General features: G+C 40.0%; 1 protein-coding gene across 6 annotated transcripts in view; it reads right to left on the bottom strand.

Annotated features, from left to right (window-relative positions):
• Positions 1–14,592, bottom strand: part of NRG1 (neuregulin 1) — a 1,782,260-nt gene that overhangs the window by 502,336 nt on the left and 1,265,332 nt on the right. For 4 of the 6 annotated variants that reach the window (XM_086961808.1, XM_086961805.1, XM_086961810.1 and 1 more), the window contains one exon: positions 3,466–3,524. In XM_086961808.1, the coding sequence (XP_086817934.1) occupies positions 3,466–3,524 (59 nt within the window). Of the gene's footprint in view, positions 1–3,465; positions 3,525–4,148; positions 4,217–14,592 lie in introns of all 6 variants that reach the window. The other 2 variants (XM_086961809.1, XM_086961806.1) reach the window with 1 other exon arrangement.

Genomic DNA, 14,592 nt, shown 5'->3' with positions numbered 1-14,592 from the left:
TAGACAATTAATTAAATGTACTGTTTTGGAAATGCACAGTTGATAGGTAGTGGGTGTTTGGGTATCTACAAGGCAACTTAGAATATAAATAAAATATTTTCCCAAGAAAAGGAATAAGATTTTTTTAAAATCCCATGTGGTGGTTACAATAGCTAGAAGAGCTTCTCACAAAGGCTCTAATGAACAATACAATTAAATTAGCAAGTTTGAAAGATACAATTGGGGTGTATTTGTTTATCTATATGGCTGTAATATAATTGGTACCATATTATTCACCCTGAAACCTCTTAAAATTATTTATGGTGTTCTGCAAGAGCCACTATTGAAGCAGTTTCCAATGTCATGTTATAGGACATTACACGTGTTGAATACAAGAAATATATAGAATATGTTTTAGAAATATGTCTAAATGTGTCATAATACAAAAAAATGGCCTGTTTCACAGAGATATGGTTTTAGTGTTTCAAACCAATCATTGCCATTTCTGCTATCTACACCAGCCTCTGGATTCTCTAGTCTCCTTGGTGTGCTGATCAGAACCAATTTTTAGCAGTATGGCGAAAAGTACATTATAATGTTGAGCCCATGCCTGTAGCCATGGTTTGAGAGATTTGCCATCACTCTGCAGCTGTAACTAAATTTTTTGCTAATTAGTTGTTTAGGTTCCATAACTTTCACCACTTGGCTAATGTATTGAAAATATATAAAGAGGACCCTCTCATAAATCAAGGACTGGTTCCAATGCCAGATGAATCAGATTTAGCCTTCCCTTAATACAAAAGAAACAACAAATACAATATTTTGGTGCCAGTAGGCAAATATTCATAATTAACGATTTGGCTCAATAAATGTTCTGAATATATTACAGAGGTTTAACACATGCACATTAATGAGTCATGCAAGTCTTGATGCCCAAGGTGATTAAAGATAGATTCCAACATAATGCCCTGATATACTCTATTCACAAAATTCTAACTGTAAGGTATAATCTGCTGTATATCTCCTATAAAATAACTGAACTTGATTTCAAATCAATTTTACTGGCAAACATTTCTGTTAAATTGTACCTCTATTTTTTGACAGCTGAAACCCTTTACAGTCGGCGTTTTATTCACGTTTGGTTTGGTTATGTAAATTTCTGTCACTTAATTGCTTTCTAATTGATTTCATATTTTTAAACATAAATGTGCATCCCACAGATGTTTTGCTTGTTTGTGAAACAGTACTTCTTAAAGCACCTTCATGTGTATAAGGAAGCATACTTCTGAAAAGAACATACATAAATATAAGTTAATAGGAGATTTTTTTAAACTAAATGTGTTTGTATGGTTTCATTATTTGATTCTAACTCCAGTGAAAACTGCTAAGAATCCTACTGACAACACATGTTTATAAATTGAAGATAGAGCTACTTTTAATCCATTTTTTAAGCGGAGCATGTATAACATTATTGAGGTTTTTCCTATCTCTGTCAGAGAAGACGTACTTTCTTGTTTCAGCCATTTCCTAGTAAATATATTACCTGAGGGAACAAGGTCTTAGACTGATCTTGATGATACATGATATGCTAGCACTGAAAACATTGGCCTTTCACAATCATATTCCTCAGATGAAATGTTAGTTACCATTACCAGTCATGGTGTCCAGCTAGCACTGGCAGCATCAATGATCTGAGAGTTTAGTTTTCAAACAAACTGCACCACTCCATGAGAATTTTTTTAAAACTTGTATCTTATATATTTTATCAAATATTGTTTACTCTTACTTCTGAGATTTTGGCAGCAATTCCTTCTTTTATTTAGTTATTTTAGTTTCTTTTACAATAATTTTCCAATGTTTTCTTATATAGTCACCATAGGGTAGCTAGGAACTAGGAATGTGTACACAGAGAAAAATATGTACTTAACTGTTCCGGATTGGTAATGCACATGAACCCCAAAAGCAGTGATTTGTCTATAGATGTTGCACTTGGGCGAAGAACCCTACATTTTAAGTTAATTATTTATTCTCTTCTCCCTCACTTATTCCAACAACTGAGAAGTTTGAGGTTAAGCCCCGCAAATTGGCAGTATGTGTTGGGAACCTGCTTCTAATGTAATGCTGCAGTGATGACATCTATTCTCAACTCAAATTCAATTACCATTGTTTACACTTATGTATACAATTGTTAGAAACCAGGGTATTTATTTTGGCCTAATGTTCCTCCTTGTTTTACATTACATATGGAACTTCTGCAAAGCAATCATTTGCCAGTAGACTGTTACTACATAGTCTATGTCCTGTAACGATGTGCTGGAAATAGGATCCTGTTATAACATCCTTTACCATACTTTGGACAATTAGGTGTAAAACATAGTTCTATTGGTAACCTGATTATTACAATATTTGATATTAACGTGTTACATATGATTGATTAACTTTTTAAGCACAGCAAACTAAAACGCAGAAACATCATGGGTCTACATATTCATCTTATAATTTAAGTGAAATTTATTACACAACATTTTATAAAATGAATGGAATGAATGAATAGACAAATATTACTTATAAGAGTGATGTATATACTCCAAGGGCCTATACATATGGCTACGGTCACTAAGTAAAGCCAGAATATCACCCCTGTTCATACATGATCCTTCTCATTAACCCTAACAATTGTATTGGTGACCAGGAATACCAACAAAAGTTTAATGTCGGTTCCATTTCCAACTGTAAACAATACAAGGAAGATCTCTGCAATGTGTTCAGGCATTAGAGTTGTTCAGATTAATACCACAAAAATGTTTTGTGTCCTGTTCCCTGTATGCTATTTATTATGGCTACAATCGCCCCTGAAATATTTTCACACATTTCAATAATCAAGGGGATACTGGTCTAAAATTCTTCTTGATGTCTTTATGGATCAATTAGGCATCTTGCTATAATTGGTTCTATGTATTCAACTACTTTTTAGTTATTAACAATATTCCTTACAAGAAACACCAGGATTAGACTGGAGGACTATGTGCTCCAAGTCCATATCTTGAAGCCTCTGTCATTTCATCGTGCCTCTCATTAGGACAATGTAATTCCTATTCCTACAGATAAGTCAGCTAGCAACCCAGGACACTAAAGTAACAACAATCTTAAGAAAATAATCCAGGGCTAGTGTTATTCATACAGAAACCATTGTCTTGTCAAGTTTAAAGATGCTCTAATTTCTCATATTTGCTGATCCCATCTCAACCTTGCATGCTGAATACACACAAACATTAACAGCAACTAAACAGCAAGAGGATTACAAAAATAATCATTGTTATAATATTAATTTTTCATGCTACAGACAGTGGCAATCAGGAGAAGACCTAGTAGGAAACAAAGACACATCCAGATAAGCTGAAGACTGAGAAAAGATGCAGCAATAAGACAGTGGCACTGACTGCACATGCTCCCATTCAGGCACAGACAGAAAGGAAGTAGACGTACTGTAGAAGCTGGCCATTACGTAGTTTTGGCAGCGATCACCAGTAAACTCATTTGGGCACCTGAGAGGAAAGACAAAAAAGGTAGAGAAAAACAGAGAAAAGAGAAGAGTTGAATAAATGCAAAGAAAGAGGTTTCTTCCAGTGTAAACGTTTTGCACTTGGCGAGTTCATGGCAGTGACTGGATCTTGACTCAGGCTGTCAACATGGCTTAAAATGTCATCAAATGGGGGATTCAGCAATGCGCTAACTGCCTAAAGGCCAACAGTAATACGTTTGTGACTCTGCGAATTGCAGGTTTTCATGACTATTTTTATTTTCTGCAATATGGCCCGGCATTAAATGCACCACCCTGCCCATTGTGCTTGATTGCATAACATTGAGACAATAGATGTACGTCCGCCTACATAGAGACTCAATGAAAACATCAGAGAAAGGGCATTAGCACTACTTACTCAGATTACATTTTTGACTAAACGTACATTTTCACTGAATTTATAAAAATAATTCTAAAAGGAATCAAACAACAAAGTAAATGAGCAAATGGAAATATACTTTGAGTTTATGCCATGTTAGAACTAGAGAAGTTAAACAGTCACATCTGAACCATGAAGACTCCAAGTAGCAGAGTTTTCTTTTGCTGCAAGTCAGGGGAAGAAAGGAAAGATCACATTATGTTGACATACTTTCTGTGGCTATGACTCTCAAGGGAACAGTCTCGAGACATCTTGCTCCAGCGAATCCTTGCTGGCACCTAAAGGGCAAAAATGTAATAAGCAACACAAGTCATAACTACGGAAGCAACAAGACTGTTACCTGCACTCCCTGTGGTAATTAAGTTTATGCCCAACAGTCTTAAAAGGGATTGCCTTTTCATTTGAAAACATGTAGCTTTAATGTGCAAAATTCAACATACATGAACATTATACAAATGAGTAGTATTCTAATATTTAAGTTATTAGATAAACCAATACACTTCAAGGGGAATAACCATTTACAAACTGCTTCTTTTGAGAAATGCGGCACCAAAGGATAACAACTCAAAATATCCTCCTGAAAACTGTGAGCATATTTTTTAAATCAGTGAAAAGATAGTCTAGTGAGATAGATGGATTGTTGAGAGGGTGCTTGCTTCAATATTGATTTGAAACGGCCAATCACGTTCGTAATGGAATGGCGATAACCGCAACACACACGTGGCAGTTCGGGAGTCCGGGTGAGATTCTGGATTCAGTTACATTTGCGGTAAGATCCACTTTGGTATCGTAGCCCGTTTAAAACTTGCTTTTGCTCTGCTACGTGTGGAGCTTTGTCAGTAGCAATTCTTTATAGATTATGGGTGAATTCTGTTCCTTTGTGTTTGTTCCCTTTCGTTACTTAGCTGACTTGTCAAGGTTAAAGCACTTCTTAGTTGGTTAGAGTCGTTGTATGGATACTACGTGGTCTGTGGAAATTAAATGACGGACATTGGTCAAACTTTTGGCAATAAGTCTACCCTTGCTTAAAGAGCCTTCTGCTATCGGTAAGCTAGGATTGTGAGTGCAGGGGAAGATGCTCTAACTCACGCGTTCCCCAACTAGGCATTAGATTAGTGGTGTAGTCTGAGCAAATAAAGAGATATATTTATTCCTCTCCTCCCCCATTTGTGTCTCCTTCTCTATATACAGAATCGAGAGGTAGATATAGAACTCATTCATTAGAATATTACTTATTAACCATTCATGCCATATTTCAGAAAGGACTGCCTTCTAAAACCTTGAAAGGAGATGCACATTTTCATGTGTTATACACCTTCACTGTAACATGGTTTTTATCTAATGGATGGGTAAAGTAACACAGCCCATTTCTACATCACACTTCCCCCTCACAAACTGGATGATAAATTGCAAGGAGAGCACACATGAACCTTATTTGTTCACCTTGCAAATGGGATGTCATTTACATGGGTGTTCTATAGGGCACTGTACATCACCAGATGTGTTTTCTTCATTTCTTTCTTTTAATTATATCAACATTTGGTTGTTTCTGTGCACTCACTTTCTTTGTGATTGAGGCAGTTTTTAACCTTTTTGTAATCCTTTTATAAAAACTATAGGATGCAAATTGTTTGTATATGTAATTTTGCAGCCTTGAAGGTCCAAGAGGACGAAACGTGCGTCAGCTGCCGTCTTCTTTTTTCTATTAAATGGAATTAAATAGAGTGACCTGATACATCAACCTCTGTGGATTATTGATTGAAAATTTGCCAACTCCAAAAATTGGTGTTGTTTCTTCGTGGTACTACTGATTGACGATAAAAGTAACAGTGTTTTGGTGTGCTTTGGTGCATATGTAGGATATTTTGTTCTAGACTGCTTATGCAGGGATAGTGGACTTGCACCTAAGGTGGGTGGGTATTGTGGCACAATGGGAGCACCCTTGGAAACCAATGAGCTTTAAAAAAACATTGTCAAAACATGAATTACTGATTTATAGATGTGCAGATCTGTTAGCATATCCACGGTTTGTACGCTTATGCTGCAATATTGATGTTTGAACAGAAACTGTAGTGACTCCTCACAGTGCTCCTGAAATCAATTTCCCCAGCAGGGAAGCCTTTGTGCCGCGTTGCCAACCTCCTGGAATACCAGAAGGACTTTGACCTTCCAGCTGATTTACGCAGCACAAAGGTCCCTTGCTAGGGAAGTATCTTTCAGGAGCACTGATAAAGGTCTAGGCAGTTTGATTATTATTACATTAATCTCTATGTCCAGTTCTTAGCAGTGCTAATGTGCTAATGAAAGCGACTGACAGCTTTGTTTTTTTTTGTTTTTTTTATAAATTGAGAGGCAACCTTGATTTTAAACCACAGCTAAAAACAAAATATGGTTTTCACCACAAAACATTTCACCAACACCTAAGGACAAGACTTGATGATGTGCTATGGCAAAAGCTATGGATAGCAGATGGTGTTATCTTAAATGTTAAAAATGTACGTGTTCATATGTTGGGCTACAGCTGTTATTGCAAAACACTGTAATGAGTTTTGAATTTAGGAATACTAACTACATCAAAACAGTCAACCAATCAATGAAATTCAGCTTATTTTAACATACAATTAACATAAAAATATATTCATAAAAATATGCACAAATTGAATCATTAAAACATCGATACAATAATTATGTCTGCACAACAGATCTCGTTTTCGCAGCGATTGTTAAAGTTAAAGTACATTAGAATGCAAACTTTAAAAAAACGCCCTGGGGTTTGTAAATTGAAAGCATTTCAACAGCGTAATGAGACGCTGTACGAGAGCAGATTTATGAAAGCTACAAAGATCATAAAATACAGCATAGTTTGTGAGGAGTACTTATCACACGAGCAAAGGAAGGTGTGTGTCTGTCTGCGTGCGTGTGCGTGTGTGTTAGTGTGTGTGTGTTAACAGCAGAAAATGTTCGGTCTTTCGGAAACAAAAGAGCATATTTTAAAATGCCGTTTATACATCTAGCTATATTTAGTTACCGGGTTACATAACGCTCATATATACAATCCTGACCCAATTGAAACAAGATTACAACTGATTTATTAAGATATTACTGTTTCCTTACCAACCTCATCAGTCTCCCTGAGGGGTGGTTTTTCTTCCCTCTTGGGAATGCAGACTTTATCACTCTTCCTAATGTTTTCATCGAATAAAATACCGTTCTGGAAAGTCAGAATAAGATTGTGATAAAGCCTAACCAAAGGATCTTATTACCGTCATTCCACTTTAAACAGAGTTGTACAGCAACTTGATTCAGTTGAGATATAGGGCTGGACCGGATGGAAATCCATAGCAGGACAAGAGCCAGGTTTATTCGGTCTAGACCGAACTGCCAGGCCAGGTACTCCCTGGACCAGAAACAAGCATCCTGGGACCGGTTTCAGGGGATGTCACCCTTCTTCAGCCAGGCTAGCTTGAATCCAGTAGCACAGTGAGCAGGGGACCCACGTCTGGGCATACCCATCCCACTTAAGGCGAAAAGTGTTACAGCAACGAAATGATGGACGGAATGCTGACAATGCAAACATTGTGCCCCAGTCAAAAGATCCGAGTTAAATCCATTGTTCTTTTGCCCACTAGGCCACCCCAGTTTGGACCCAGCCATATGCAAATCAGTCGACCCTGTGCCCCATGGGAACAACCCAGACCGAAGTGCCAGGCCAGGTCCTCCCTGGACTGGAAACAAGCATCCTGGGACCCGTTTCAGGGTATCTTACCCTTCTTCAGCCAGGCTAGCTTGAATCCATCTTTACAAAGAAACAAGGGAACCCAAAGGTATTGGACTAGGGACCTTGGGCGGTAACGTATTACAAAGAACAGTGGTCCCTAGTTTTTCAGGGATTTGGGAAATGTTAGGCATACACTAAATAGTAAGTATGTCCTTTGTCCAGCCGGACAGGATTTTTATTTTAGGTATAAACAAATAGCATAAGGATTTTTTACACAGTGGGTACGACCCGTAACCCACAAGGGAGCAAGACAAAACAAACGAAATTTAGGCAAAGACGAAGAAGGCGGTCTGTGTACTTGTATTTCAGTGAACAGACTTAATTCTCTTTTCAAAACACCATTGCATACATATTTTTCAACATTTCAACTACATATGGTGTTAGTGTGTCGACGACGTTTCGATGCCGAAACTTAGATAAATGGCATCATCTTCAGGACAGAAAAATACATCATGTTTGTCTTGAAATCAATTGACATTTTGCCTTTTAAGGACTGTACATACAAAGGTGGAGAAAAAGGGGGGGGGAAAAAGAAGTATAAAATAAGTATCAAGAGCTAGGCATTTGGTTAGGTTAGACCAAACGTGACATGGAAGTGAACATATTAGCTCCTGCGAGTATGGAGAACCATTATCATGCAATTGAACTAGTGCAAAGACGTGGGAGTTACACTAGCAATAGATAGGTTCAGCATTAAAATTATTGAATAGAAAAGAGGAGGGGATCTAATAACTGTGTACATTATAGGAGATACAATAGACTGGCGCATGTGGATTAAGTGACATACGGCGAAGCGAAGAGAAATGAAAAGGCTAAACATTAAAAATATTCAATAGAAAATGATAAAGGCTAGTAGCAGATATTTAGTGTGAAGAAAACCTAGAAGCTGGTTAAATGAAACAACACACCGGCGTATGTAGAGTTTGTGACATACGGCGCAGTGGGAAGGGAAGGGTGAAGTGGCCAACCACTAATTATAAAAGAGACCATGGTAACTGTATATTTATACAAGGAAAACGGTGGCGCAGTGACAGGGCTAATAAGCGAAGAGTGAAGGCATAGAGTAAGGACATTGAAAACGGGGCGTATACATTGAGGAAAAAAATACCATATGACTCATAGATCTCAAAACAGTAAAATTGTGACATAATTATGGCGCAGTGTAAATAGTCTGAGTGGCAACCACGGACGCGGAAGAGGAGAGAGTAAGGTGTATTAAACCTAATGACGCAGTGGAGAACGGGTGCAGGACTGGCGGGTCAGTGAGGCTTTAATTACCAATTGTCGGGAGTGCGATGACTTTGGGTTCAAAGGGAGGGAGCGGGTTGCTCAAGCTGGTGCCTGCTGGGGGAAGAAGGGAGTTAGAGACGGGCATTTAGAAGATGGTGAATTTTAATCAGAACAATCAGCTGCCACAAGAATCTTAGAAAGACTTCCACCCACCAAATATGCCTTTGAAGCCATAGCACCTCTTAACAAATGTGTCCCATACTTTGAAATATCTACACATCCTTTTAACATAACCAGTTTGACCCACCTTGCTAAAGTTGGACATGACACCACCTTATGTGCAAATCTAAATGAAATCAATAACTTAGAGTCCCTTTCATCTCCCAACCACTCAGTTCTATTCTTATATTCCTTCAACATTTTACCACACACACAGCTTGTAAATCCTCTGTATATTTGGGTAAAACAGTGTTTGTGACATGGATTTTGTTCTTTTATTAATATAAAAGCAATTGCCTTCCAGCACATAACACCTATTTGAGACCTCTGAAGCCCTCACCTCTGATACTCTCCTAAACTATACTGAACAAAGAAGCACAGTAACCTTTAATCTTAAAATAATGTTATATCCTTTCAGTGGCAAGTGGCACGGTTCGGGGGTAGTAAAAGAAAAAAAAAATTAAACCTACCTCCTTGCGTCTCTTCTCATCGTTCTTCCTCGTTGTCGCTCTGCTCCGGCCAAAAGCAGGAAGCACCCAGACTCCCCTGAGCCAATCACAAATCTGCAGTGCAGCATTGCGATTGGTCTCAGCGCCATTTTTTGGCTCTTAGCCAGGGACTGGGAGCCTGGCCATGTTCTCCACCCAAGCTGTGAAGCCGCTTGCGTGGAGAACATGCAAAGTGCGCATGACAGTTTGGCCGGCCTGAGCCGACCAGTCAAACTGTCATGCACACTGATAACAGTGCATACCGCTCCCCCTGAGTGCCTGGCCCTGCCCTCAAGACTCCGGGACACAAAATAAAATAATAATAAATCATGGTATATTATAATTTTATTTTTATTTTCTTTACGCTGCTGGAGGGGGAAGATGCTCCTCGCCATAGCGGAGGAGCCTCCACCGAATTCTTTAGGTTCAAGCATTCATTGTCATTTCATGCAGACAACTCATTTAACTCCTCATCTACATCCCATAAAGATGTATACTTCGGTCCCGGGGAACGTCCAACCACACACTTCTAATTAATTGTTTCACAATGGGCACCTGACCTAAAGGAATCATATACACCAACACATGACCTGCCAAAACAGCTTATCTACTTAACGTAATTTACCACACTCACCAGAGGTTCCGAAATGGGATCTAAATTCCTTTCAGTACACCAACAAACACACCTTTTCCATGCAAGTCTGTATGCCTTTGTGGTACCCAGAGACCAAGACCACTTGATGAGTTTGATAATCCTGAGTTTGAGTTTGATAATCCTGACACTTGCCATGCAAGCCTGAAATCATCCATGCCATCAGCTGCATCTGACCATTCTGAACTAAACCATGATATTCCCCTGCTGGATTTATCAACAATCTCACACAACCTGACTTTGAGTTTGATAATCCTGACACTTGCCATGCATGCTTGAAATCATCCATGCCATAAGCTGCATCTGACCATTCTGAACCAAACCATGACATTCTCCTGCTGGATTTATCAACTATCTCACACAATCACGAGTTTGAGTTTGATAATCCTGACACTTGCCATGCAGGCTTGAAATCATCCATGCCATCAGCTGCACCTGACCATTCTGAACCAAACCATGACATTCTCCAGCTGGATTTATCAACAATCTCACACAACCTGTTAAAGGCACCGGATTGTTCACCAACAAGATCATCACAACCGGAAATCACACATGTGTGGGCCACCAACAACATATCTGCCTGCTTTCCTTTCACATTCATCAATACCCGGTGAATCAATAAGAAAGAGTGAAATGCATAATTGTGCTTCTGACTCCAACTCTGCAGAAATTCTCCACTGCACTCACTTCTGATCTGGCTTCCAACTGCAAAAAAACTTTCAGTTGTGCACTCAATAAGCTCACAAAAATATTCATTTGAAACACTTCCTGTTCAACATCCAATCGCTCAAATCCCAGCGATATCTCGAATTCTAATCGGCCACATAATTGCTGAGCCACGGAATATGCTGTGCTTGAACCATAATGTTCTGACATAGGCAAAAATGGCAAAAGTTCTTTACCAATTCTGGTAGCGCCTTGGACCGTGGACCTCCCAACCGATTCACATACTTTACTGGTAACATACTGTCCATCGTCAGCAACATACAGCACTTTAAACTGTTCTTTACAAAACTCTTCAATGCAAACTACCCTGCTAACAACTCCAGATAACTGATATGCATCTCCTTCTCCTGATTAGACCATTTCCCTACGGTTAGCTCTAGGCCACATATCACTACCCAGCCTTGAAGACTGGCATCTGATTTTATTACCATATCCGGAAATACACCAAGAATTGCTTCCCCATTGCATGCATCCATATTCTCCTTCCACCATTCCAACACTTCTGCATCCAAATTCAACTGGATTGCTTGGAAATACTTTAACCCCCTTCTTAGATGTTGAGCCTTTAACCTCTGCAGAACCCATAATGAAGAGGAGCTGGTAACTAGAAGAACGGTCACCCAGGCCCTCGTCTCCAGCAGGCTAGACTACGGAAATGCCCTCCACGCGGGAACGTCGGCCAAGCTCCTGAGATGGATGCAACGCATCCGGAACGCCTCTGCACATCTGATCCTCGACACTCCCCGCCGAAGCCACATCACACCCCACCTGAGAGACCTGCACTGGCTCCCCGTCAACAAGAGGATAATCTACAAGCTCCTCATCCACGCACACAAAGCCCTCCATAACACCGGACCAGCATACCTCAACAGACGACTCAGCTTCTATATCCCCGCCCACCAGCTCCGCTCCACCGCCCCCGCCACAATCCCTCGCATCCGAAGAACGCCCACCGGTGGCAGATCCTTCTCTCACCTCGCCACCAAGACCTGGAACACCCTCCCCACCAACCTACGACAGAACAAAGACCTACTGGCCTTCAGAAGACTCCTCAAGATCTGGCTCTTTGATCAGTAGCAGCAAGCCTGCGCGCCCCCCCCCCCAGTGCCTTGAGAGACTCACAGGTATGTAGTGCGCTTTACAAGTGACCTGATTGATTGATTGAATATCACCTAAATTAAGGCCAATAGTAAACCTAACATTCTCGCCAACTGCCTCTGAGAAACTGATAAATGTGACTGCTCTCCAGGATCTTCCAGAAAATCCTCTACCTTCTCGGCTATTAATCTCAACACACAGTCCAATGTCTGATTCTTAAAACCTAAAAATATCATCTCCTGGCTCAGCTCCAGACAAGACTTGTCTCTGTTCACTACAAATCCCAGATCCTCCAGATTCCGGACTGCCAAGTTTGTTCTGAAGCCAACTCTCTCTTGACTCCGTCATTATTAACACATCATCCAAGTAAAAAAAAATCAGATGCGCACCTCTTGACCTCAACCATGCCACCACTTGGGAGACAAGTGAACCTCCACATCTTCCCTTTCTATTGAAACTTTAGATAATCCCTGCCTTTCTAAAAATTGGAATCGTTAAGTGTGCATCCTTGGAATCCAGATTAGTCAACCAGTCTCTTTTCCTCAAAAGATCTCCTAGCAGATGGATTCACACCATCTTGAAATGATTGTATTGCACAAAGCATTCAGTTTTCTTAGGTTTATTACAGGTCTCCTTCTTTCTTTTTTACCAAAAATATATTGCTCACAAATCCTATAAAATCTTTCAAGCATCTCTCCATTGCTCCCTTCTCTAAAATAGTTTCAACCTTCTGATCTACTAGATTCTTCCACTCATCTGAAAAATGTAACCGTCTTGGGAAATATTGTTGCAGGTCTGTCTCTACAAACTCTGTTTTGTAACATAGCACTGCCTGAATTACCCATTGATATGACAATATCTCACTCCAATTGGCAACAAAGTGAGCAAGTCTGCCACCCACCTTTAGTGGGGTACGTAATGGGCCTTTAAGCAAACATACCTTTAGATCTCCTGCCCTTCTTTCACCCCTTAGAGTATCTTCCTTTTTGGTGTTTGGGGAATAAACCCCTTATTGTAAAATCCACTGAAGGATCTGAAGCCTCCCGAGAATGAAGCTCTCATGATTCCATATCCTCGGCCAGGAAGCCGATCCCATGCTCTGCCAGCCCTGCCAAAAACACTGTGAATATCTTGCTGTACTTTTTGTATAAAATAAAAAGCACCAACATATGTGGCCATGTCTTTTACAAACTCCTCTCCAAACAAAAGACCCTTGGCCTCCACACCAGCATCCTTATTTGCCAACTTGGCAAGTTTAGGATCAATCTTCATGAGGATACACTTCCTCCTCTCTACACACAAAGCTGCATTTGTGTTGCACAGAAGGCAAACCACCCTTTGCACCCATTGTCTGAGCTTTCCAACATTCAACTTTCCTCCATTCACATATGATTCCTCACATAAGTCAAAAAATGCTGTCATTGGTCTGAAAACATCAAGAAGCCTATCCTGGCATCCTTTTAATCCTTTGTCTAACACCTTTCATGGGTCTGTACCAGACCCGTTTGAAAAAGGGCAACAATCTTGCATCCAACTTAGGGGAACATACGATTATGTCTTCCAAAGAAGGCATTGGACACTGACCGTAATCTATTGAGTACCACTTTAGGCATTTCCTCCCTTAACCAATAGTGCATATATTGTTTAACATGCTCTGTAGGTGGCCATTGTGGGAACAGAGGGTGCTGAATTAAATGTGGATTAAACCTGCATTCCCCAATGGATCAAGCTACCCCACTTCTTTCTTATTCGGATCCTTCATTCTTTTTTTTAATTCCAACTCCTGTACCTCAGAATCCACAAACTCAGAGGAGCATCTTAATACAATATCTCCACTTGAAAATGTTTCATCACAAGCAACTGTTTTGTGATTTACTTATCTGGCCATTCTAGGCACTCTTTCATTCAACTCCAAATGAGTTGCTCTTTTCCGTTTTGCCTAAGGCGCTTCACTGTCCTTAACCTATTTAGCCACCTCTTTACCATCTACATACTGAAGGACTGGGCTATTCTAAGGCCCAGCGGTGCCAGGGGACAACACCTGAAACCTTCGTGGGTTACCTGTTCCGGCGTACAAATCACAGAGACACGGGACACTTCCTTCGGCGTCAAAGATCAAGGTTTATTTACTGCAGGGAATACAGAAATCGCAAGAAGTACACCACGTGTAGGTTCCGGGAGACTGCTTCGAATTGCAACAGTGGATCGCTCCTTTTATACAGATTTCAATCATAGCACAACATGGTGAACAAAAGGTTACAACTCAGTTCCCACAGTAAACTTCAAAAGGGTCGCTTTCATGTCTTCAGAAGCCCGGAACATAATTACAGTAATATCACCGGTTCCCAACTGTAAAAGTACGTTATCCCACCATTAAGTACATTCCATTTGGCTGTAAACGAGTTAAGGAAAGAGACAGAAACAGGTGCAGGGAAGACAGAGGTAGACAACAGATTGAAAAAG

Source organism: Lissotriton vulgaris, chromosome 3_1 (genome assembly GCF_964263255.1).
Source record: "Lissotriton vulgaris chromosome 3_1, aLisVul1.2, whole genome shotgun sequence".
Taxonomy (NCBI): Eukaryota; Metazoa; Chordata; class Amphibia; order Caudata; family Salamandridae; genus Lissotriton; species Lissotriton vulgaris.
Note: the sequence above shows the minus strand (reverse complement) of the source record. Positions and strands in the feature narration are given on the sequence as shown.